Genomic DNA, 27,458 nt, shown 5'->3' with positions numbered 1-27,458 from the left:
AATATATATATATATATTTCAAGCCAATATGTGATATGAAACAACAATTTAATATAAATCATTAAACAAAAAATATTATTTGATATTACCTGAAATACTTGTTTATTATATGAAGATTGACTTTCCACTATACTAATAGTACTTTCAAAAGTTGTGGTAGAACATGTGGGAGAAGTAGCACTAGAAGAACTATTTTCCATGAAAAGAGATGCCATTTTGGTCCGAACATTCATATACTATTTGGAACAATGTTAGCTTTGTATAAGAAAAATTAACAAAATGAAACTTGTATTGAGGATCCAATATAACTGTTATAGCTAACAACACATTGAACTTAGACCAACATTTCTCAAACTTAGCAAGTATTTTACAAGACATTTTCTTCATGTAGTCATCTTCACCCTCAGAGTGCCGCTTTAACGTAAAATAAATCAAAAACACTGCTGGAAAGTACAGATTGACTGTAGGGTATTTGATCTCAGAAAAATCACAAGTGGTTTCATAAAAAACTCCCAATAAACCGTTAATCTTCTCTACTTTTTCCCACTCAAACATTGATGGACAATACTTAAAATTAGAATCAGTCAACTCCAAATAACTAAAGGCATGACGATAGAAAAGAGCCAAAGTTCGGGTCTGAGGAAAAACGATGGCTAAAAAAGAAGTGAAGGTATCTGAGATTGAGAAGTTTGATGGCACCAATTATAGATACTGGAGGATGCAGATAAAGAATTACCTATATAGGAAGAGACTTCATCTTCCATTGTTGGGGAAAAAGCCGGATAGAATGGAAAATGCTGATTGGAGCCTATTAGATTGACAGGTTCTGGGGGTTATTCGGCTAACCATGTCGAGATTTGTTGCATACAACGTCATCAAGGAGAAGATGACTGTAGATCTCATGGCGACTCTGTCAGGCATGTATGAAAAGCCGACTGAGAATAACAAGGTACATTTAAAGAGAAAGTTGTTTAATTTGAAGATGGCAGAAGGTACGTCTGTTGCGTAGCATTTGAATGATTTCAATACTATCACAAATTAATTGTTGTCCGTTGAAATTGAGTTTGATGATGAGATACGTGCACTGATACTGTTGGCTTCACTGCCAAATAATTGGGAAGCCATGAAATTGGTTGTTAGTAATTCTACTGGTAAATCAAAGTTGCAATATGATGATATTCATGATTTTATTTTGGCTGAGGATGTGCGTAGGAGGGATTCTGGCGAGACCTTGGATTTGAGTTCAGCACTGAATGTTGATTCTTGGGGGAGATCACAAGACAAAAACTCAGACAGAGGAAGATTAAAATCAAAGAACAGGGGCAAGAGCAAGTCAAAGCTTGGGCATCAAGCAACTTTCTGGAACTGTGGCAAGGTTGATCACATAAAAAAGAACTGTAAAAATCTGTAGAAGACGGAGAACGACAATGTTAATGTGGTAACTGAATAAGTACAAGATGCACTACTACTTGCAGTTCATAGTTTGGTTGATAATTGGATACTGGATTTAGGGATTGCCTTTCACACATTTTCCCATCAAGAGATAATGCAGAACTATGCTGCTGGTAATTTTAGGAAGGTGTAGCTGGCTTATGGAGAGGCACTGAACGTGGTGGGAATGAGAGACATTGATATTGCACTCCTTAACAAGAACAAGTGGACCTTACAAAAGGTCTGACACATTTCTGAGTTGAAAAAAAACCTCATCTCTGTGGGACAGCTCAATGATTGTGGTCATTCAGTAGTGTTTTTAGATAGCACCTGGAAGGTTACTAAATGGGCATTAGTACTAGCTTCAAGGAAGAAAACTGGTTCTCTGTATATGACGACTGGTTTGAATAATACTATTGCTACTACCGTTGCAGAGATCACCATAGATTTGTGGTACAGTATGCTTGGTCATATGACTCTGAAGGGTATGAAAGAACTACTGTCTAAAGGCAAGCTACCAGAATTGAAGTCAGTTGATCTCAGCATGTGTGAGAGTTGTATACTAGGGAAGCAAAAAAAAGTCAGTTTCTTGAAGAGTGGTAGAACACTGAAAACAAGAAAGCTAGAACTTATGCACACAAACGTGTGAGGGCCTTTTCCAGTGCCGTCTCTTGGGGGTTCCTGGTACTATGTCACGTTCATTGACAACCACAGTAGGAATGTATGTGTTTATTTTTTGAAGCATAAATCTGATGCGTTTGATGTGTTCAAAAAGTGGAAAGCCTTAGTTGAGATAGAGACAGACTTAAAGCTGAAATACTTAAGATCTGACAATGGTGGTGAGTATATTGATGGAGGGTTTAAGGAGTATTGTGCTGCTCATGGTATCAGAATGGAGAAGATCATTCCTGGGACACTAAAACAAAATGATGTTGCTGAATGTATGAACGAAACCATTAATGAGCGTGCTAGAAACATGAGGTTGCATACTGGACTACCACCTACATTCTGAACAGAAGCAGTTAACACTGTTGTCTACCTGATAAATCGAAGGTCATCAGTTCCGTTAGATTGTGGACTGCCTGAGGAGGTTTGGAGTGGAAAAGATGTCAAATTTTCTCACCCTAAAACTTTTGGTTGTCTTTCTTATGTTCATGTTGATTTTGATGCTCATAGTAAACTTGAGGCAAGGTCAAAGAAATGTTATTTCATTGGCTATGAAGACAAGGCATTTGGTTATCGTTTCTGGGATGAGCCGGGTTGGAAGATCATAAGAAGCAGGAATGTGATATTCAATGAGAAGATTATGTACAAGGATAAGTCCAGTACAGTTGCTAAAACAGTTCTTTAGGAGTTCGAGTTTGTGAGTTTGGAGGACTTACCAGAGGTTACAGTGCAGTGCAGGGATGTGAGTGACGGATAGAGTGGGCCCAGTACACCCATTCCTATTATTCCGCAGTCAGATTTAGAGCCATCCACACCTGTAGTTGCAGTTCGCAGGTCAGTTAGGACTATTCATCCCCCATCGCATTTTTCACCTACTTTGAATTACATTTTATTGACAGATGATGGAGAACCACAGAGCTATGAGGAAACTTTACAAGATGAAAATTCAAAGAAGTGGGAGTTGGTCATGAAAGATGAGATGGATTCCTTGTCAGGGAATCAGATATGAGAGTTGACATAACTTCCATCAAGGAAGAAGACATTGCATAACAAGTGGGTGTACCTGGTGAATACTCAGCATGATGGCAGTAAAAGGTACAAGGATAGACTTGTTGTAAAAGGCTTTCAACAGAAAAAAGGTATTGACTACTTTGAAATTTTTTCTCCTGTGGTGAAGATCACAACCATCAAGTTAGTGTTGGCAATGGTTGCTATTGCAAATCTGCATCTTGAGCAGTTAGATGTGAAGACAACTTTCCTTTATGGAGACTTTGAAGAAGACATCTACATGCATCAACCTGAAGGGTTTGCAGTACAAGGAAAAGAGAGTTCAGTTTATAAACTGAAGAAGAGCTTGTATGGCCTGAAGCAAGCTCCTGGACAGTGGTACAAGAAGTTTGACAGTTTTATGTGCAATTCAAGGTACATCAGATGTCAAGCAGATCATTGTTGCTATGTCAGGCACTTTGACAATTCTTACATTATCTTACTACTGTATGTAAATGATATGCTTATTGCAGAGTCTAGTATTGAAGAGATCAATAATATGAAAAGACAGATGTTAAAACACTTTGCAATGAAGGATTTGGGAGCTGCAAGACAAATCATTGGCATGAGAATTGTTAAAGACAGAATCAAGGGCACGTTGAGACTCTCACAGGCTAACTATGTGAAAAATGTACTTAGAAGGTTCAATGTTGACAACGTCAAACCATGGCACACCCTTGGGCAATCACTTCAGACTTGGCAATGATCAGTCATCAAAGTCAGAAGAGGAACACAACTACATGAGTAAGGTTCCTTATGCCTCTATTGGTTCACTTCTGTATGCCATGGTTTGCACAAGACCAGATATTGCCTATGCAGTTGGAGTTGTGAGCAGATACATGAGTAACCCAGGAAAACAATATTGAAAAGTTGTGAAGTGGATTCTGAGGTACCTAAAAGGCTCCTCAGAAGTGTGCGTGTGCTTCTCTAGAGAGAGCTTAGAAGTGCAGGGCTATGTTGATGTGGATTTGGCTAGAGACACAGATAGTAGAAAGAGTACCATATGTTTTGTTTACACTCTTGGTGGTACTGTTGTGTCTTGGGGTTCTAACTTGTAGAAAATATTTTCTGTCTACTACAGAAGCTGAGTACATTGTTGTGTCAGAAGCATCGAAGGAAATGATTTGGCTACAAGGCTTCTTGGAGGAGTTAGGTAAGAAGAATTAAAAGAGCACTCTCTACAACGATAGTTAGAGTGTCATATTCCTCGCCAAGAATCTGACATTTCATTTCATAACTAAGTACATTCAGATAAGATATTATTTCATTCTTTCATTACTTGATGATGGCTAGTTGATACTTGAGAAATTTGTGGAATGGGACATTCAGGCTGCTTAAGCGGAGACGTTACACAGAGAGTTTACGCAAGATCTGCTAGATAGGTAGCTCGAGCGGATACGACACAGAGAGTTCGATTGTTACTTGCTTGACAGTCCGCTCGAGCAGAGTTCAGACATAGAGTTTGCTCGTGAGCCGCTCGACAGATGGCTCGAGCAAATGGCCAGTAAACAGGTTTACTGGACGCGTGCTCGACCCGCCACTCAAGCGAACATCGCTTATTTGAAGAAATTAGGGTTTCTGCCATGTACCCTATTTAAATGTAATTTTCTATTACTGTGGCCGTACACTTGAGCACAATAGTCACCCCATACACTGTACTTGTGATTCCTCAAGAAATAAAAGTCCTCTGCAGCTCTGTGAACGTAGGCAAGTTGTTGAACTATGTAAATCTTGTATCGTGTGATTGTTTGATTATTCTTTTCTAGTTTACTTTCGTTTTTGTCATCGTTTTTCACAACAAGAGTCATTACTTTCAAGTGTTACGCTCCTTAAATACCTCGTTTGGGTTATTTTAACTAAGTTTTGTTAGATTATTCTTAAAAACTAGGAAAAACACCATTTTCAGTCGATAGCCACCATAGGTGGCTAGAAATCCACCATAAGTGTTTATATTTCATTGTGTAGTTGATATCGTTTGAAAGAATGTTGTATTCGTTCAAATAGTATGAACTCAAATGCCGAACGTTTGATCTTATCACCATACGTTCGAAAGTATATAAGACATGTTTGAATGGTGATGAAAAAATTTATATATTTGAACGGTTGTGGATTCGATCGAACGGTATAACAAAAAAGAATTTCTAATTGTTTTAATTAGTATATAATTTTGTGAATATTTATATATTATATTTTACAACTAATGTTGCATATATATTTTATTTTTTAAATTTCAAGCTGATAATGTTTTGTAGGAGACGTAAGCGTGGCGGACTAAGTCAACCTTCTATTGAAACAATTCGAGAGAGGACTATCTTATTAGAGCATCATGTGAAGTTTTCTGTCTTTTAGACGCTTACCTGGGAGGGTCATTCTTTGACACTAGTCTTTATTGATCATGGTTGGACACCCATCCTCGATCATAAGAACGAAGCATGGGACCTCATGTCTTATATTGACATTGTCTCCGAGTTCTATAACGGGATTGGTGGTACCAACCCAGATGAAAGAGAGGCATACACAATCTCTATCCGAAGAGCTTCAGTCCTATTTTTAGCGGATAGACTCGCTGATTTTATTGATATTTCCAGATTGTGCACAACATATCCGAATGTGGTGCTTAGAAAGTCTCTAGTTACGTGTGATGGGGAGACGGCTGAGGATGAGGGATTAGCTTATATAGATGAGCTCGATACTCTCGCTGATCATGAGGTGAGGGAGTTGGTTGTTGGTCTAGATGCTTCTCTGTTTGATGGGACGAAGAGCATCAAGCAGGCAGATCTATCTGCTTTCTTCAAAATCATGAACTTGATCATTGCCAACAATATTGATATTCGGTAGCACAAGACAGAGGTTATCATGGATCGAGTAGGGGTGATAATATGTGACATGACCCGTTAACTCAACACGAACACAACACAATAAAAACAGGTTAGAGTTTAGCCTTAACGAGTTCGGGTCAAAACGGGTTGACCCGTTAAGACATGATTGCTTAACGGGTCACTAACGGATCAACTAGTTATGACCCGTTAAGAAAATTGAATATACCATTATACCTTTAGACTTAAAATTCAAAAAACCCTAAAACTAAGTTCCTAACCCACGCCCACCCTCCTTTCTACGACTTCAACCCATAGCTCCGTAGTTCTCGGTTCTCACGCCACACCCCCATGCCACTGATCCAAGAGTAAGGACTGGAATAGTGAACAACATTGGATCTGTTGCGTCTTTATCTCTGATGATATATTTCCGTAGGAGATGTGAAAGAGGTACCAAACTGAATGAATTTGTTCGTATTCTTTTCTTTTCTATCGTGGTTATATTCTTGAGTTTCTTGGTCTCGCTCCATGGGGTTTTTTTCCTCGTTTTGGACCGGTCTCCCTCCATGGGCGTGCTCTCTCGCTCTCTGTCTGTGTGTGTCTCTACCTCTGTCTCTCTCTATGCATGACTTAGCGTTGTTGGTTTGTTAAATGCTTCGTTGGTTGTGGCTTCATCGTTGATCGGATTGCTATTTCAGATTTCCATCCTAAAGGTACTGTAATTTGTTATATCAAGTTAATACCAAAGGTACTATCTGCTATTTAATCTCGATTGGTTCAATCTATTTCTTAGTTTTTTACATGCTTCTACCTAAGTGATACATGGTGAAAGTACACATGATAATCAATCATTAGGATTTGAAGAATCTATCAATTAAATTGTAAGCGTAAAATGGTGCATTTTGTTTCCCCAAAATTTTGCTTTTTCAGAGGTGTTACATTACGTGAAAGAATATAATGATAGAAAATATATGGTGGATAACTAGCACATACGCTTGAATTGGCACAGGGGCTAACAATTTTTAGTTGATATGTTCGATTGAGAGCCATTATGTTGATTTACTGGATATTTAGTTTCTGAGGCAGGCCTTTTGTTCTGATATTAGTAATATATTGTGAAGAGGAGCTGTGAGTCTCTGTTGATGGAAACACAGGGCCATTGGACTGGATATTTGTCATTGGATGAGGAACCTTAAGGATTATTTGATGGATATGTTCCAAGTAATTTCTTTCATTTGATGTGTCGAGTGGGGAAGCTCTTCTGACAATGATTGTTATGGAATTGATTTATTATTGATATTTTTTTAGATACCTCTGGAAGATACTTTTGTGAGCAAAGGAAAGGAAAGCCTTCTGATCCCTGCTTCTGGAAGGTATGAAAGCATTTGCTATTGGCCATCTTCATATAGGCTTGATATTACTTGACATGTCGGATGCATGTGACTCCATACCTGCTTCTTTTAATGTTTGTCTCTATTAGTTTATTCATGTGTTAACGCTCATCTATGATATGACTTCATTAAGGTTATGGACTCTTTTATGGTTAACCGTTGTCCCCATCGTTCAGAAACTCCGAGTATTGTGCTTACTTATTGACTAGATTTGATATTTTCAGGCTCTGGCCACTTAATGTTGGGAAGTGTAGCTTTGTTTGGTCACCTTATCGTGTCCTGATGAACTTCGCTTCGTTGAGATTTATTTGCATGATTTCATTGCTTCATATGCTGGTGTACTACAGCTGACGACTATATGGGAAGAGTGCCAAATCCTTACTCAATACTTCTGAGCATTTGGAAGAAAGGGAAAAACTATATTATCTATGCTCATGTGCCACAGATTCTCTTAAAGCCAGTGGTTCAGTCCTAATTCCCACATTATCTATGCTCCTGCGCCACAGATTCTCTTAAACTACATCCATTTGATTTTGTACTTGATGAAAATTTGTAAAAGCTGAAGCACAATAATATTATTTGATATAAAACTTTAGTGATGCTTTTTTTTTTAATAGAAACACAAGAAGAAGTTAAATTAGACGAGTGAACCAAAGATGTAATGGAATTTGAGATCAACGAGGGCAAGGAGGACGCCCCACTTCCTTCTTCGAGTTTTAAATTTGTTTAAATCTGTGTTTTTATCATATTTAGGATTGTAACATTAATATGTTTATGGTGTTTTGTTTATTAATATTATTATAATGTGTGTGGATCATATTTGTATTTATCATATTTAGTATTGTTGGGATTTTTATTGTTTGGATTGTAATTAGTTTTTTATTTTTTTTATAGATATTATTTATATTTTAATATTTATATACAATCAATCAGGTCAAACGAGTGACTAACAGATCAGTTCAACCCATTAACATAAACGGGTTGAAACGGATCGTATCGTGTCATGTCAATTTATTTTGTATTCACTAACGTGTTATAATGGGTCGTATCGTGTCGTGTCAATTTATTTTGTATTCACTAACGTGTTATAATGGGTCGTATCGTGTCATCGTATTAGAGTTTGAGATTTTGACACGAAATCCTTAACGGGTCGGGTTCATGCTGACTTATTAAGTATAATGTACATGTCTTGACACGACACGAACACGACCGGTTAACACGATTTGCCACCTTTGCGATCTAGTGAAGTTTATGGTATGCGTCGCTCGTGGGGTTCCTATCGACCTGATGGGTTATATATTTGATAGGATTCGATTAGCGGCCCGGTACATTACGACCGATATATTTCCGTTTGAGATCCTGATCACCCGATTTCTGCTACATGTCAGGGTCCTGTCATATATTTCCGAGCTTGTTTGGGAGCCGATGAGACCGATCAACAACTCCACCCTATCACGAAGCACTGGATACTCGAGACTTCGTCTTCGTGGTCCTATTCCAAACCCAGTTGATACTCAGAGAGATGGACACCCGGGAGATCGTTGAGTATCGACCGATGAGACATCCACGCAGGCCGAGGCATCACGCACATCTACTCGCGAGGAGATGACTGATATACTGTGTGCAAAGATCAGTGGACAAACATCAGCAGTGATCGATGCAATGTGTGCGGAGATCTGTGCTGCCATGTCTAACTTACGTACAGAGATTAATGCTAGTATCTCTAATTTGCGTACATAGATTGATGTCATGTCTGCGACTCTGGTCATGATTAGTACTCGACTGACACAACTAGAGACACACCTAGCTGCAGTTGAGGATGTGTGCTAGGAGTTGAGATCTTAGTAGTTTCTATTTTATATATATATATATATATATATATTTGTATGAACAATATTTGATGTTTTGTAAATTTAATTTAATTTAATTATGAATTAAATAGTTTTTCTCTTTTCTAAATAAATTATTGATTTATATTATTTATATTATTTAATTGCTAACTTTAATATAAATTAAATATTTATCGATAATTAAGTAAGGTATTTTATTACCATCAATAATTGTAAAAATTATGTAACCATTCGAATAGAAAATTTCATGTTCAAACGTTTCTAGTTTCTGTTCGAACACTTTATTATACGTTCAAACATTGATAACTTATTAGGTCGAACGGTATAGTAATATGTTCAAATGGTAAATTAATGTTCCGCTAAATTTATTGACTTAAATTGCCAATTTTCCGTTCGATCATATATAATATATGTTCAAACATTAATTAACCATGACGTTCAAACATTGTTTTATGATGTTCAAACACTAAGTCAATGTTCCGCTAAATTTTGTCACTTAACGTGTTAAATTGTTGTTCAACTATATATAATTTCCATTCGAATGTTTATAATATTTTGTTCAAATATTTTTTTGGATGTTAGAACGTTTATTTTATTAGGGACAAAATATTTCGTCCCTACATATATAGTTTGAACTTGTTAGAATAGTAAACACCTTCCATCATTTTTTGGAACAAAATTTGAATTTCGTCCCTAGATCTTATTTTTTGAGACGAGTTTTCTTTCGTCCCAAATAAAAATCATCCCAAAATTGATTTTTTGTTCTAGTGATAGCTATATTTTATAATTTGTACAATAATTAGCAGGAATCACATATGAAATAAATATATTCTATCATGTATATGTATTAATAATATATGTAGGCATATAATATATTGTTATTATGGATAAATATCAACTAGTTAGATATTAATTATTTATAATGTGTGTTTAAATAGAATGATAAAAAATGACAAATCACGTATTGGTGTGTGGTATAGGAAATGATAACTAGAATTTTTCTTTGAGAAAAGTAAAGTTCATAAAGTGATGCAGCTTTTTTTTTTTTTTTTTTTTTTTTTTAATTTTATGTAAAGTAGATTTAACGTATTATATCCAATCACATTATAAATTATTTGTGGACTTTATTTTTGTAACTTTTTTTTTTTTAAAAACCTAACCCTTCCCAAAGTAGACGTTCTACAAACGGATCAAACTTTCAGCTATTTATCCAGATCAATTACAAATTAAACAAGCACCCTGATCAAAACTCCGAACTAAGAATATTCATTATCGGTCAGATTATGAAATAAGCAGCAGCAGAAACAGAATCTGCGCATGTCTTACATTCATGCCTCCGGATTTGCACTCTGCTCTTTACATTTTATGTTCGATAAACATCACGACTAACCCACTTGCCTCCTCCCGCATGCAACAGCTTGGCCACATGATCCACAGGCCCCTAGATCCGCATGCAGATCTTGACTTATAATACGGAGCAGGAACAGCCTCCTGGGTATTAAATGGGTCCAAATTAAGCAACTTTAAATCAATATCATTTCACATATTTCTTTCTCCCTATCTATGCAAGAGCATAAGACATTGCAAATTAATCTTTTCCTTAGCTTACAAAACATTTTTCAATTAGGAGGTAAAGTACTTAGTTTTGACAAAACTTCCTTAATTATACAAATTTAACCGCGCGTTCCCATATGCACTTCCCCCTGTTCTCTTGTGGCCTGCATGGTGCACAGGGGAAAAAAAGGTCTGCACTACATCTCGTTACTAAAAGATATTTATATATATATATATATATATATATATATATATGCATACATGCCCATAATTACAGGGTGCTGTGTACTTCTCTAATTTATTAAATATAAATGATAATTGCAGTTGTGAATATGCATGAAGCGTCGCGCAATCACTTTGAAAAAGTGAATAAATACGAGATCCACATGAAAAAATTAATTTTTTAATAAAGGACCATACTTTTTTTTAAAACGACTACGCGACGCTTGCACACTCCATAACTATATGTACCATTACTCTAAACCTATAAATCGGTAGACAAACTGATTTATATATAATACCTTTCTTTGGCTTTTGATACGGTCCAGTAGTTGTTGATGTATTATTCCCTCGAGCTTTGTTAGTGCGGACTAGTGGCACCCCTATATCTTTGTTGGCTACATAACGGCCGGCCTCTACACGATCAGTTGCGTTCGCTTTTGATGAAGCGTTGGAATATTGGGTTCCCCCGCCATCGTCTTAATTAATATAACAAACAAAAAAGAGAACAAATCGAACTAATTAATTAGCATGCGTGTGTGTGTGTGTATACAATAGATTTGGAACTAGTTTTGATATGAAAATCACCATCTTATAAAGTAATCATATATAGTATTTTATAATTAAAATGAAAATAATAAATAAATAAATAAACCAATAAATAATTAATTAGGAACTAATTAGTGATTATATATATATATATATATATATATATATATATATAGTGGTACGCACCTTTCTTTTCCTTTTCAAACGATGGAGTTTGTGGGATGCTCTCGAAGGGCGTATTTTGATAACCATACTGAGGCTGATTCGACGTTGATCTACTCGTCGTCACTGATTCATTTTTTGACTGGACACCTACATGAGTTGCAGTCGTCTTTGGAGGATCGGTATTTTGGATTTTCCCTGCATTGTCTTTCGACTTTTCGTTTGATAACATAGTTGCGTTCCGAGGAGCGCGCATGGCCGGCGCCGTCATCCCTAAAGCAAGTACAACAATTGTTCATACAACAAAATTTTAAAGAAAGAACAGCATGAATTAATATATGCACTCATAAGGACGAGTTTTTATTTTATTTTATTTTTGTATTTGTTTTTTTTTTTTAAGTGTGTGCATATATGTATATATATATATATATACACACGCTCAAATTATAAAATTTATTTTATAAATTACCACGTAATTGGTGTATGGTGTAAAAATTAAAAACCTTAGAATAAAGTTATTCTTGTTTTTAAAAGGAAGTTTTAGAAAAATCATATTTTCAAAATTAAAAAAAAAAAAATGCTACGTACTTACCTATCATTGGGATAAAAATCTTCTTCATTTTGAAAGAAACAGATCGTAATATATATATATATCCATTTAGTATAGAATAAAATTTATTTTGATAATTTAATTATAATATTCATGTTATAAACATGTGAAATAATTAAAATATCTCATACAATTTAGACTAAATAGATATATACCATTAATTTCACTTAAAATGAAAAATGATCATATTTCCACAAAATTTATTTCAACATTTACTATCATTAATTTTATTTAAACTATATGGATGCAAAAAAATAAAAAATAAAAACTACGAATTAAGTAATTCCAATCATATATATATACGATAAAAAAATGTACCAATAAAATAAAGAAATTGATGAGCTAATTAAATTAGACATGATAAAACTAAAGTCTCTGGATCTAGCTACTATATTGATCTTGGTATTTTTATATTATATACAATAGATTTGGAACTAGTTTTGATATATTATATATAGTACCTTTCTTTTCCTTTTCATAAGATGGAATTGCTGGTGGAAAGCTCTCGATGACGGTCTTATTTTCAGAGTGACTTTGAGTCGTTTGAGGTACAACTGGTCGAGTACCACGCGAGTAAGTCGGGGCTGCTACATTTTCTGGCTCGACCCCAGGGCCTAAACGAGTTGCAGTCATAATTTTGGGAGTGTCTGGACAAATATTATCTTTGATTATAAGAAATTTGAAATTAAAAAAAAAAATTTACAAATTAGCTTATTAAAACATGATTTATTTTTTAAAAAATTAATAAAAAATTTGTAAAACTGTAAAATTATTAAAAATATTGTTTTTGAAAACAGCTTGTAAAAAAAAAAAAAAAAAAAAAATCTTCTTACATATTTTTTTAATTTTGAAACAATTAAATTAAACCACTCTAGGGTTTTATAATTTATACAGCGAAAATAAGCCTATTAATGAAATATAAATAAAATATCAGCTGAAAGTTTGTGATAAAGTTGGAAACTGATTGATTATAATATACCTTTCTTCTCCTTTTCAAGTAGAGAACTTGTCCGTGCAACGCTGTCCACGACATTTTTTGAAGGGTCTGAATATGGAGTACTTCTGCCACCTTTTTTCTTCTCTTTTGACGACAGAGCTGCGATCCAAAGATCAGTACATATATATATGATCATCTCTAAAAGTGATCGAAATGATATGATAAGATCAGTACATGTAAGTTGTAACTATATGCATGAGAATTAATTAAGAACATACTTTATTTTTTCCTTTTTATATGAATTAGTTTGAGAAAATTATATAGAAAATACTAGTGGAGCCCAAACTTATTGCTTATATATTTTAATTTTTTTTACTTCATAGTTAATAAAGTGATTATTAATAAAATTATGTATTTTTTTTAATAATTGAAAATGTTAAAAAAATATTTAAAATAATTAAAATAAAAAAAATTTATAACTAGCGATACGTCTAGCATAAACACTGTGCGGCCGGCTAGCCTGATCCAAATTATATTGTGCCAAAAAGAAAGCAAGCAACCAGCTAGCTAGCCAGCCTGTACGGATCATGATATCGATAACAAATGAATTTCAATATTCACAATCAGTCTATTTAAATCATATGATAGTTTTCATAATATTGCAAATTAAGAAATTGAAATAATTGATAGATAAAACTAAACATGACTTGCAATATATAATATTCTACCATCTTGGTTGCTGTCTCCTCCCCCGAGAACATCAGTACTCTCCCTTTTTGACGACAGAAAAGGATCATACCCAGTAGGATTATCCACAACAGGCTTGGGTTTTGTGTCTCTTTCGACGTTGTTGCTTAAATATTCCTGCTTTACTACTAGGCTTTCTTCTCCAGGCCTGCGCATGCTCTTCTCGGTAAGGCGTTCGGGGGCCATATTGTTTTTTCCCTGATCTTTAGCACTACTGCTGTCTTGATCCCACCCAACAAAACTCTTTTTCGGCTCCCGATCATGATCTCTTGGCAACACATGACCAGCTGCATATTCTCAAGCAATCGAAGCAAATCTTTTAGAAATACATGAGTCCAGCATATTAAGAAACAAACAAAAATCTGCATATGATTAAACTTTGGCTAAGCTTTTCATGGATGATAATGATAGGATTTCATGCTGTACATATATATATACATACAAACAAACAAACAAAATCTTGCTTCTATTATTTATAAAATAATAGTTAAAAAGTACAGTAAAGTAACTTATGCAGAAATAAATACATCATGTAGTATGGATAAAAAAAAAAAAAAAAAGGGAGAGAGTATGTGATGTACTGTACCATCTCTCTTGTTTGTATGTTCCTGCCGAATGGGGTTAATATTTATAGTCACCTGCATGCTCTGGATCAGGGCTCCGAATAGTGTGTAATTTTTTCTGCTGGTTGCGTACAAATCAAAGAAATTAGGAGCTTTCTTCTCTTAATTTATAGGCAAAACTTGTACCAGCAGGTGGCTAGAGGAGCTAGCGTAGGTAAAGGAGCATTAGAGGCAAATAATAATAGGTTATATAAAGGACATTCTAGTTGTTTTGCAAGGTTCTTCATGATTGGAGTTTTAGAAGTGATTTTCTCTGTTTAAAGATTCCTGCCCAAAGCTGAGAAAAACACCTTTACAGACACGTTAATCTGAAGATAACCACTTAATAAAATAAAAAGAGAGCAGAAGAGAGAACCAAATACCAAAGTGAGCTTCTTGAAGAATAAAGCGAACTATACACATGATATTAATGCTTATCTGAATGCTCTTAAAGAAAGGAATAAAGCATATATAAAACGTCCCCAGCTAGCTAGTTTGGTCCAGTCAATATTATAAAGCAAATCTTCCGATCCATTGCAATGAACTTTCTTCCTTCTTTTTTTACTGGATTCAGGAATATTTATAACTGATGTTTTGAAATCTCTCCTAATTTAATTATCATGGGATCATCCAAATGTAGTCATGATCAATGGGGTTTTATATTTTCTCGGGGAGAAGTTTTGTTTTTTAATTAATTAAGAAAGATACCAAGGAATTTCAAATTGAGATCTCGTATGAAACTTTATCATGTATGGGGATTTTTTTTTAATTTTTTTATAAAAATACAAATAGTTTCAGAACTAATTACGTACAGGTAGGCAAACATTGCATCTATCATGCATGCCTTGGACATTTATAATAACTCAAAAGAAAGATTGCTCGACTGAACTTATTCTTTAGTTAGGTTCATAGTTTGAAAGTTTATTTTTTTTAGATAATGATATACCTAGAAGTTATTTTAAATTAACTACTGTAATTATGTCACTCCATTCAGAAATAATTTTAATTTTACATCATTTTCATTCATTCTAAATAGATGGTCAAGCTGTAAAAGTTATAAATCATCCGAACATGATGATGATCACCCTGCCCAAGTACGTTTTTGTTAGTCTTGTCTCACAACATCCATGGAGAAGCTTCACTACAAAAAAATTTGGTTTTTAGGACGATTTTTGTTTAGATCAACAAAATGGAAAGCATCCCAAAAAATGAGACGTAGAGACAAAATTTAGAGTTCGTTCCAAAAAAAGACTAAAACATGTTGACCGTTTGAACACATTCGAACGGCATATGTAGGGACGATAAATTTTACCCCTAATAAAATAACATTTCGAATATGGTAAAGAAATTGACAGATTAAGCGCATTCAAACATACCACTTTACAATTCGAATATGTAGATCATCAATGTTTGAACATGGATATCAGTGTTCAAATGGTATATGTGTTGTTTGAACGCTAACATTAATTTTAATTAAAGAATATATAATAGAAATCAACAATTAATTTATAAAAAAAAAAAAGATTTAATTCATAATTAATTAAATTTACCAAACATCAAATATTGTCCATACAAAAAACAAAATAAAATATAAATTAAAAATACAAAATTCAACATCTCGAGTACTGGGGCCACCGAGCGCTCTATAAAACTTAGTGACGATGTCGATGTATGAGATGAAGTGGAACGCCTCATCCCAGTGGTCTTGAATCGATGTGCAACTGCACTCCATGAATGAAGATGGATGCCAAGGAGCGCCCCTCCCAAAGAAGATCCTAAAAGTTAGATATCTTCACCCGATGCTCCAATAACACTGTCCGGCCTGTAAATGTATTGCCACAAGTACTAGTGTCAGTTACCGACCTTGATCTGCTACGCTTCCTTCCCATAGAAGACATTTTTCAACCTGAAATCTAAATAACAAAATTAAGAAAATTAGTTATAAAATATCAAATATAAAATAGTGACAAAATTATATAATGACTAAACTAATTTAAAATTGTTTTACTCTTAAGCGTTTGATCGAATTATAAGGCGTTCGAACTCCACAATGCAATTTAAATTAACTGTTCGCATAATGTTACACACGCTTGAACGGAAACAAAAGATTTCAAATGGTTTCCCAACCGTTTGAAATTAAAACTTGTCAATAATAAGTTAGAATGCGTTCAAATGCCTTCGAACGTCATTTTTATGTTCGAACACCATCTTAGTAGATGGTCGAACGGTATCCTACCTGTTTGAAATTCTGGCCCTTGAGCTCTAACCGTTTGAACGTATTTAAACCACATTCAAACAAAAACTAGATCAAGCTCAACAATAGCCGAGTTGACTCAATGGCAATTAAAACAAAAATTCCTTCCATTTCTTCCAGAAATAATACACACACAAGGTCAAAAATTGCATAGAAGAATTCTGACCTTGTGTTTTCTAGTCCAAGAATACTAAATCTATAAATTATATGAGTTTTCTATTTTTTTTCAAAACTAAATGAAAATAACCAAAAAAATACGTTGAAATGGAGGAAAAAAATGTACCTTTTGAATAGTTATACTGATGGTCGAAGGTAGCAGTGCTACGGCGTGCATTCGATCGGTTTTTGAGTTTTGAATGTATTAAACAAATGGGTTCGATTGATAGAGAACCAGGCGTCTCTTATAGTGTAGATATGTTCGAACACATTTATGCAACAATCATTCTCATATATATGAAAATGATCATCTTCTAGTCCAACCTAACCCCTAAAGGGCGTCACGTACCACTAGAACATAAAAGAGTTTTTGTGACGGTTTGAAACTTGTGACAGTCTCCAAACCGTCACCAAAAAATATTTTTTTGTGATGGTTTGTGGAAACCGTCACTAAAGGTAGTCGAAAAAGTGTATTACGTTCGAATACATACATATTTACATTGAAACGGGCCCTAAACATTCGAACATTGAGGCTACTTATGCGTGAACGTGTAAATTTTTGGCGCCATGTTTGAATGTTAATTGATTTAATATTGAAATTAGATATTTCAAATTAAAAAAGATTAAGAATTGAAGTGTAGTGATTTAATATTATAGTTGGATAAGCTAACATTAAAAAAGATTAAGAATTAAAATTAAAAAACAGTAGATATTTTAAATAATATTGTTCATTACATATAATAAAAATAATGTACAAAATATGATAAAACTTTGTAAACAACACTCAAATCAACAAATCATGTACTGCAGAACTCCTCAATCAATGTCGTGACCTTTTTATTTAGAATATCTACATGATGGGCAATCTCAGTGACAGTCTCTTCCACAGCCGTGATTTGTGTGTCGATATGTGCAGTAAGATCTAAGATCACTGCATCAACTCAAGTAGGCCGCACATCCCCAGTAGAAGTCATTGACTAGTATTCCCAATATGGGGAGCAACATGTACTGGGCTCAAACTGGGTCGGAGGAGCAAGATCTAATATAGGGCCAGGTTGACGTCGAGCATGCCCCCTCCCCTGTCCAATGCTCCGACTGTGTGTGGTCATGTCGAGAGGGCTGATTTGTTTCCACCTAGGGTGGTACTCCTCGAGTCAATAATAGCCGGGTAATGATGACTTCATATAAGAGATTGTTTATGAAGATAATGCTCGCCTCGTAATGAATCATTTCAAAAATACACAGTAGCAAGTCGATGGGCTCTCCACGTACCACTCCTATCAGGAACTGTGCGCGAATCCAGCTAAATGTGATCTTATGTGCCACATGATCCACATTTATTACAACAATAAGATACAACGTACGAATCATGATATCGATAACAAAATGAATTTCAATATTCACAATCACCCAATTGAAATCATATGATAGTTTTCATAATATTGCAAATTAAGAAATTGAAATAATTGATAGATAAAACTAAACATGACTTGCAATATATAATATTCTACCATCTTGATTGACGTCTCCTCCCACGAGAACACCAGTACTCTCCCTTTTTGACGACAGAAAAGGATAATACCCGGTAGGATTATCCACAACAGGCTTGGGTTTTGTGCCTCTTTCGACGTTGTTGCTTAAATTAATATTCCTGCTTTACTACTAGGCTTTGATCTTCTCCAGGCTTGCGCATGCTCTTGATCTCGTTGCCCATATGTTTTTACCCTGATCGCTGTCTTCCCAACCGACAAAAGCATTCTCATGTTTTGGAAGATGATCCTGATCATGATATCTTGGAAACACACTATCTGCATCCGTGCATGTCAGGCGAAGCACATCATCTTTTATATATACGTTTAGCATATTGAGAAAATACAGTTCAACGCACGAATTGCGCTTTTTTTTTTTTTCTTTGGCGTATTTATATATATACATATATATATATATATATATATTATATTTTGACTGGTTTTTTAATGGATGATAGGATTGTTAATGTACAAGCAAACAAACAAAAAAAATATTGCGCCTATTATTTATAAAGTGAAAGTTAAAAGAGATGTATTGTGTACGTACCATCTCTATTTTTCATGTGTTCCTGCCGAATAGGGTTATTCATGGCCTCCTGCATGCAGCTCTGGAGCAGGGCTCCGAATTATAGCGTGTACTTTTCTGCTGGTTGCGTACAAATCAAAGAAATTAGGAGCTAATTTCTTCTCTTTTATAAGCAAAATTTGTACCTCCAGGTACTGTACGTAGCTTAAGGAACATTAATTACAGGAAATTGTAGGTTATATATTGAAATTCTAGGTGTTTTAATTTGCAAGGTTCTTCAGGATTAGAATTTTGAAGTGGTTTTCTCTGTTTAAGATTCCTCCAAAGGAACACCTTAATTTACAAAAATGTTAAGACCATACAGAAATATTTTTAATAATTCATCTTATTATTATAATTTTTTTAAACTTTCGTACAAAATATAATAAATAATTTAATTTTTTTTAATTTTAAAACAATAATAATATTAAAAAAATAATATTCTAATAATATTTATTTAACTCATTCAAAATCATCTTATCTCATAATCTCATCTCATCTCACTATTTAAAATATTAATCACTTTGGTTCGAACCAAATACCAAAGTGAGCTCCTTAGAGATTAATAAAGCGAACTAAATATAATGCTCGTGATCTGACTGCTCTTAAAGAAAGGAATAAAGCATATATATAACGTCCATTGGTCCAGTCAATATAAACTATAAAGTCTTCCGATCCATTGTCAAGATCAACTAGTGAATAGTAATAAAATAATTTAAATTAAGATATTTTATTGAATTTTTTTCTCTATTTTTTCTTTAGTGCACATTTTTTCCTATCAACAACCATTTTCATTTCAGATATATGAAAATGATGGTGAGCTGGTGCTAGACCCAACTAACAAGTACTTAAAGGGCATCTCGTGTTTTTTCCAAATTTTATAATTTTAAAAAAGTCTAGAGAGATCAAAATTTGTATAATATAATTTAAACAATTAAAATTATTTTTTTTATCAGCTTAAGTTCTAAGGATAAGTTATGATTTAATATAATATTGAGTTGTTTTGATATAGTTGTTGCATAGTGTATAGTTGGAATATTTGATCACATGATGATGATCTTAGGCCTCGTTTGTTTTTGTAGATGAGATGAGATAAAATAAATTAATATTAAAATTTAAAAGTTGAATAAAATATTATTAGAATATATTTTTTAATATTATTTTTATTTTGAGATTTAAAAAAGTTGAATTATTTATTTTATTTTATATTAAAAGTTAAGAAAGTTGTAATGATTAGATGAAATGATATATTTTCTGAAAATAAACGAGACTATAGTCTTAGATGTATCTCTCAAAGTTCCGAATATTATTATTGGTTTATTATATATTTTATGTTCTTTTTAACAAAATGCAGATTTTGTTTATGTTTTAATGAATCATGATGGTATATATCAGAAACTAGAAAAAAATTTAGTCTCGAAATATTCAAAGTTTTCATCCAAAAAAAAAAGTAGGCCACTATTTCCGACTCTGCTTTTATTTTTTGACTCGAAATAGAGTAATGGATTGGACGTCCCGAACCTATTTGCCCCCAGACGAGAAGTTTTTTTTCCGTCCGGCCTGCATGTTAATTAGGCGGCCCCACCGGTGAGAGAGTATTAGATGATTACACTGAATCAGAATATAATTAATTAATTCCTATAAAAAAAAAAGAATATAATTTATTAATTTAGATAATAATTAAACTAGATATATACGAGTTAAATTAGAGATCTAGCTTTCATTCGGAATTCTATACTTTATTCTTAGAATAAAAATAAAATAAAAAACTTTATACTTAAACAAAATAAATGCTATAAAATAAAAATTTAGAATAAAGTGACAAAAATGACAAAAGATAGTATGTACAAAACCCTTACATTCTTTTGTGCACCAGCTATTTAGCTTTTGAAAATGCTCTCAATTAACGATGTGGAGCATGAGTAGAGTCAGGGTTGGGGCACACGACGGTGGACCAAAAGAAAAGAGGGGCTAGTCAACTGGTGAGGTATGGTGGCTTGCTCGTAATGCGGCTTTGTTGCTACCATTCACAACAGCTGGCGGCTTAGCATAAGGGAGGGCAAGAGAGATCGAGAGGGAGATGCTCAGAGAAGTAGAGAGAGGATGTGAGTGTGAGGGTGAGAGCGAGGAGGGGTTCGTCACTAGCAAGGCGTGACGGCGTCGTGGCGCTATCTATTAGTGGCAGAACCAGCAATTTTTTTTAGGGGGGTCAATTTTTCTATCGCATGAAATGTTTATATAAAATGAAAAAATATTACAAAATTATAAAGCATATATAAAAATGAAATCTCGATAATTTGCCAAATAATGTAAAAATAAAATTTTTAAAACACAACTTTATGCATGTTTTTGATTTTTTACGACAATATTTCATAGAATAATATTCATCCATTATTATTTTTGTAAATATGAAATATTTAAAAATTATTTTCTTCGTATAAACTATCATGTGACCTTTTAGAATACCATCTTTTATTCTAATATCTAAAGTTGTTTATCAAATTTTATGAAAAATCTATCTATTTTGGTGTCACATTAAGCATAGAATACTACAACTACGACCTTAAATAAACTTTTTCCTACTTAATGAAGTTTAGAGGATAAATCATCTCCGCTATTTTTCATATAAATCATTAAATGGTTTTTCTGGTATTTTCACCTTAAATTCTATATCAAGAAACTTAATATTGTATAATAAAAAACTTTGGGGTCAATGTTAATAGTTTATTATTTCTCTTAATCTTAATTTTAATTTAATCTTAGTGTGGCCACATCCTTGAAAATATATAATATATAGAAATTATACAAAATCTAAGGGTTATAGGAAAAAAATTAGAAAGAGACATTTCTATGTATATTAAAATTTTACAAAATTTTAGAAAGCATGTGGGAATAAGGAAATTATAAATTTTTTTAGGAGGACAATTTCTATATACATGGAATTATGAATAAAATTTAGTGGCTATTTTGAATTTTGAAAAATTTTGGGGCCATGGCCCCCATCAAGCCATATGTAGATTTGCCACTACTATCGACAACTGCAATGCGGGCTGGTTGACAGGCTTGTTGGAGGCTCACAGAAGGGGACGTGACAGGTGGGGGGGGGGGGGGGGGGGGTAGGGGAGAAGAGAGAGAGAGAGAATAGGAAAGGAGAGAAAAAGAGGGATCAGGATTTTTGTCTCAAGACAAAGTAGTTTTGAGTCTTTCCCTTTGGAGAAAAACTTATTGCCGCCGTAAAAGCTTAAAAATTGCTGTAATAAGTTTCGGCGACAATTCTATCCCCTTAAAATTTGTTGTTATTTTCCGTCCCTTACCCAGCAGGTTCTGTTACGGCGACAAAAAGTTAAATTTGTGGTGTTTTTCCTCTGTCGCTAGAAAGAAAATACCGCTACAGTAAAATTTACTTTTTGCGACTAAATTTCCAGTGCCGGAAATGAATTTAGTGGCAAATATACTAAATCATCATAAAAGATCAAAATATCAACGCAAAAAGTTTGGAAACTATTCACAATGAAATAAAAACCAAAATTTCTAAGGCGATTTTACTTGTGCCGCAATAAAGTACTATTACTAACTATTTCTATTACAGCGAATATGTAATTATAACTGGAATAAGCCTTATTTATTTATACTTCACGTCATGTGCACTCTACTGTTATTTGTGCCATTATGCATATCGATCGTAGTACTGTGTCGGCCTTTGCCTGAAAAAGCAGTTGGTCGGGGAACTAATGAATCGTAATATATATTAGTAAATATGTTTCCCAGAGAGAGACATTAATTAAGTTGAAAGAAGTACTTGCCGTGGACGAGTTGAGAAATGTTTGGTTTAAAAAATAAATTGAAAAAGGTGAGTAGTTTTCAAACTTATGCGGTTTGTTGTGTTACATTATATTGTTATTATTATTTTTTTTTTTTTATAAAGTAGACTGCACGTATTACATTTAGCTAATCTAATTACACATTATAAATTTGTGGACTTTATTTTTGTAAACCTATCTATCACTTCCCAAAGTAGTTCTACAAACTGATCGCTATATATCCGAATCAATTATAAAAAACAAGCACCCTGATCAAAACTTCGATCGAACTAATATATAGAATCATTATCGATCAGATTATGAAATAAGGAGCAGAAACTGAATCTGGGGATGTCTTGCCTCCGGATTTGCACTGATCATTTTATGTTCCATAAAACATCACGACTTAATAATGCCATTGCCTCTGCATGCAGTAGTCAAAACCCACAGCTTGCCTCCTCCCGCAACAGCTAGCTTGGCCACATGATCCACAGACGCCTAGATCCGCATGCAGATCTTGACTTATAATATGGAGCAGCAGGGACAGCAGATTCCTGGGCATTAGATGGCCGTCCAAACCAACTTAAAATAATCAATATCATACTCTTTCACGAGATATTTCTTTCTCCCTATGCGACAAGTAAAGACATTACAAATCTTTTCCTTAGTTTACAAAACAATTTTTCATAATTAGGAGGTAAAGTACTAATAAGTTTTGATCAAATTTCCTTATACAAAACCGTTCCCCACTTCCCTAGCTTTGATCTCTTCATGCTATGGTGCATAGGGGGGAAAAAGTCTGCAATACATCTCGTTGCTAAAAGATCATATGTGCATGCCCATAATTACAGGGTCCTGTCATCTTTCTTAAAAAAAATAAAAAATAATTATATGAAATTAGGAAATTTCAATCATATGAAAATATAAGGAAAAAAAAACTGATTAAAAAATTGAACTAATTAATTAGATATAAGCTAAACCCCAGCAATCTGCAATAATTAATTAAATAAGACAGCATGAGTAGTAACTGTAAACAATAAAATAGATAAATAAACCTATAAATCGGTAGACAAACTGATTATATATAATACCTTTCTTTGGCGGCTCTCCTTTTCCGTTTGGTCCAGTAGTTCTTGATGTCTTATTCCGGTCTTGAGCTTCATTATTACTAGAGAATGGCACCGCTATATTTTTTTTGGCTATTGAGAAACAAAAAAAAATCTGAATATGATATCAATAACAAAATGAATTTCAATATTCACAATCACCCTATTTAAATCATATGATGGTTTCCATGATAATATTGCAAATTAAGAAATTGAAATAATTGATAGATAAAACTAAACATGACTTGCAATATATAATGTTCTACCATCTTGGTTGATGTCTCCTCCCACGAGAACTCCAGTAGTACTCTCCCTTTTTGACGACAGAAAGGATCATACCCGGTAGGATTATCCACAACAGGCTTGGGTTTTGTGTCTCTTTCGACGACGTCGTTCCTTAAATATTCCTGCTTTACTGCTAGGCTTTCTTCTCCAGGCTTGCGCATGCTCTTCATCTCGCTGCCCATATTGTTTTTACTCTGATCTTTAGCACTACTGCTGTCTTGATCCCACCCAACAAAACCCTTTTTCGGCTCCTGATCACCATGATCTCTTGGCAACACACCAGCTGCATATATATTCTCAAGCAATCGGAGCAAATCTTTTAGAAGTACACGAGTCCAGCATATTAAGAAACAAACAAGAATCTGCATATGATTAAGTTTTGGCTAGGCTTTTCATGGATGATAATAATAGGATTGTTGGACATACATACATACAAACAAACAAACAAAATCTTGCTTCTATTATTTATAAAGTAAAAGCTAAAAAGTACATGAGTAAAGTAACTTATGCAGAAATAAATACAAGAGAGAGAGAGAGAGAGAATGTGTTGTGTACCATCTGTTTTGTTTGTGTGTTCCTGCCTAATAGGGTTATAATTCATGGCCACCTGCATGCTCTGGATCAGGGCTCCGAATAGTGTGTACTTTTTTCTGCCTGTTGCGTACAAATCAAAGAAATTAGGAGCTTTCTTCTCTTAATTTATAGGCAAAACTTGTACCAGCAGGTGGCTAGAGGAGCTAGCGTAGGTTAAGGAGCATTAGAGGCAAATAAATATAATAGGTTATATATAGGACATTCTAGGTGTTTTGCAAGGTTCTCCATGATTGGAATTTTAGAAGTGATTTTCTCTGTTTAAAGATTCCTGCCCAAAGCTGGGAAAAACACCTTTACAGACACGTTAATCTGAAGATAACCACTTAATAAAATAAAAAGAGAGCAGAAGAGAGAACCAAATACCAAAGTGAGCTTCTTGAAGAATAAAGTGAACTATACACATGATATTAATGCTTATCTGAATGCTCTTAAAGAAAGGAATAAAGCATGCATATATAAAACGTCCCTAGCTGGCTTGGTCTAGTGAATATAAAGTCTTCCGATCCATTGCAAAGAACTTTCTTCCTTCCCTTTTTCTTTTTTTACTGGATTCAGGAATTATGCCTGATGTTTTAAAATATCTCCTAATTTAATTATCATGGGATCTTTGTGTGTAGCACCCACGTCTGCGAGTGATGATCATCCAAATGTAGTCATGAATGGGGTACTTCTATATTTTCTGGGGAAGAAGTATATATTTTGTAATTAATTGAGAATGATACCAAGGAATTTCAAATTGTGATCTCGTATAAAACTTTTTCTTGTATGGTTACAAATACAAATAGTTTCAGAACTAATTACCGGTAGGCAAACATTGCATCATGCCTTGGACATTTATAATAACTCAAAAGAAAGATTGGTTGCTCGACTGAGCTTATTCTTTAGTTAGGTTCATAGTTTGAAAGTTTATTTTTTTTAGATAATGATATACCTAGCTATAACATTCTATTTTATAATTTATTTTAAATCAATTACTGTAATTATGTCTGTAAGGGGACTTTTCTCCCTTAGTTCCAACAGGCCTGAGAATAGCAACTAAGGGAGCAAGAACTAAGGCCCAACTCAGAACAAATAAAGACTCCAACCCGGCCCATGGGTAAGCTCATTTGGACGCAACCTGCATGAGGGAACGTGTTGCAGGGGATGAGACTCATCGACCTGAAGATCCCTCGAATAGTGTCCAGTTCTTGAGTGATTGTTTGTGTAGCGGGCATAATGTACGGGGGACCCTCGATCCTCTAACAAGAGGGACATCAACGGACTACCAAGGACGCTAGTGGGGAGAGGGAAATCGGAAAACCACGCCGCATTACACGAGCTACATGCCACATTAATGCCATTGTCATAGAGTCACGCCGTGTTAAAGGACTCTGACAAAGGGAACAGTAGGAAGGACACGGACTCCATGGGGGCAGACACGATCTGTCCCCCCAGGCTTATGGTATAAATAGCAAGTCTCAAGTACGAAAAAACCCTCTCTGATCTCTAGACTCTTACACTTATTTACAAACTTCCAAGAAAATTTACTGACTTTGGCATCAGAGACTCCCTGGTCCCAAGGCAGCACTCTCATAATTGCTTCCTTCCCTATCTTTTGTAGGCCCAAGTTCTGAATACCTGAGTTGTCAGGACCTGGCCCAAAGGCATGCAAAACATGACGTTAACAGTGGCACCGTCTGTGAGATCGTCATAGATCTTACGTATATTTCACATGCTTGCGACAACCCATTCCAAATAGTTCAGAAGAGACACAGAGGAAGCGATACAAGAAACTCGTAATGCCCATGATACGTGTGAAACGCCGTTTTCTCTATATCCAAATCGTGCATCTTAATCTGGTGATATTCCGAGCGAAGATCTAATTTTGAGAATATTTTTGCTCCATTTAATTCATCCAGTATCTCTCGATGACGGGTATAGGAAATTTATCTTTTACTGTAATTTGGTTAAGAGCTCTATAGTCCACGTATAGACGCCATGATCCGTCCTTTTTTTTACCATCAATACCTGCGATGAGTATGGACTGGTATTTGGTTGCACCATGCCTGACTGCAGCAAGCTTGTGATCAACTTCTCAATTTCTCCTTTGATGAAATGAGGGTAGCGGTAAGGCTTCACATTGACTGGTCCCGAGCCATGCTCCAATGGTATTTTGTGATTGTGGGTTCGGTCTGGAGGCAACCCCCTCGGCTCCAAAAATATTGTTTTAAACTCCAGCAATAATTTGTTCAAACTAGCCGAAGTTGTTGTAGGCCCTGCAAAATTAGCACCCAAATTAATTGAAAAACTTGAGGATGGTGCGTCACTTCCCAGTGGTTCAGACGGAAACAATTGCATAGTAGCCCAGTTTTTTTCTGCCTTTAACTCCCTTGCTGCAACTCCCTCTTCCACCACCTTATGCTTTGGGCCCTTAATCCCCTTCAACCCCATTCGACTTCCCATGTAATCAAAGCTCATCACTAGTTTGGTAAAATCCCAACATATTGGTCCCAAAGTGCAGAACCATTGAGTGCCTAAAACTGCATCACATCCTTCAATGGCTAACAAAAAAAATAAATGGAGAACAAGATACCAAGAAAAAATATTTG

The 27,458-nt window shown here is 34.6% G+C and overlaps 1 protein-coding gene across 8 annotated transcripts in view; it reads right to left on the bottom strand.

Annotated features, from left to right (window-relative positions):
* Window positions 1–10,393: 10,393 nt before the first annotated feature.
* The window catches only part of LOC121252437, a 31,224-nt gene continuing 14,159 nt past the window's right edge, over window positions 10,394–27,458 (bottom strand). For 3 of the 8 annotated variants that reach the window (XM_041152070.1, XM_041152065.1, XM_041152067.1), the window contains 4 exons: window positions 12,757–12,942; window positions 11,710–11,958; window positions 11,277–11,453; window positions 10,823–10,919 (listed from right to left, as the gene is read on the bottom strand). In XM_041152070.1, the coding sequence (XP_041008004.1) occupies window positions 10,861–10,919; window positions 11,277–11,453; window positions 11,710–11,958; window positions 12,757–12,942 (671 nt within the window). In that variant the 3' untranslated portion in view covers window positions 10,823–10,860. Of the gene's footprint in view, window positions 10,693–10,822; window positions 10,920–11,276; window positions 11,454–11,709; window positions 11,959–12,756; window positions 12,943–13,274; window positions 13,392–13,960; window positions 13,991–14,020; window positions 14,267–14,565; window positions 15,193–24,257; window positions 24,288–27,458 lie in introns of those variants that run through there. The other 5 variants (XM_041152068.1, XM_041152066.1, XM_041152071.1 and 2 more) reach the window with 5 other exon arrangements.

The sequence above is a fragment of the Juglans microcarpa x Juglans regia genome, chromosome 2S, assembly GCF_004785595.1.
Source record: "Juglans microcarpa x Juglans regia isolate MS1-56 chromosome 2S, Jm3101_v1.0, whole genome shotgun sequence".
Lineage (NCBI taxonomy): Eukaryota > Viridiplantae > Streptophyta > Magnoliopsida > Fagales > Juglandaceae > Juglans > Juglans microcarpa x Juglans regia.
This window is presented reverse-complemented; position numbering and strand designations above follow the sequence as displayed.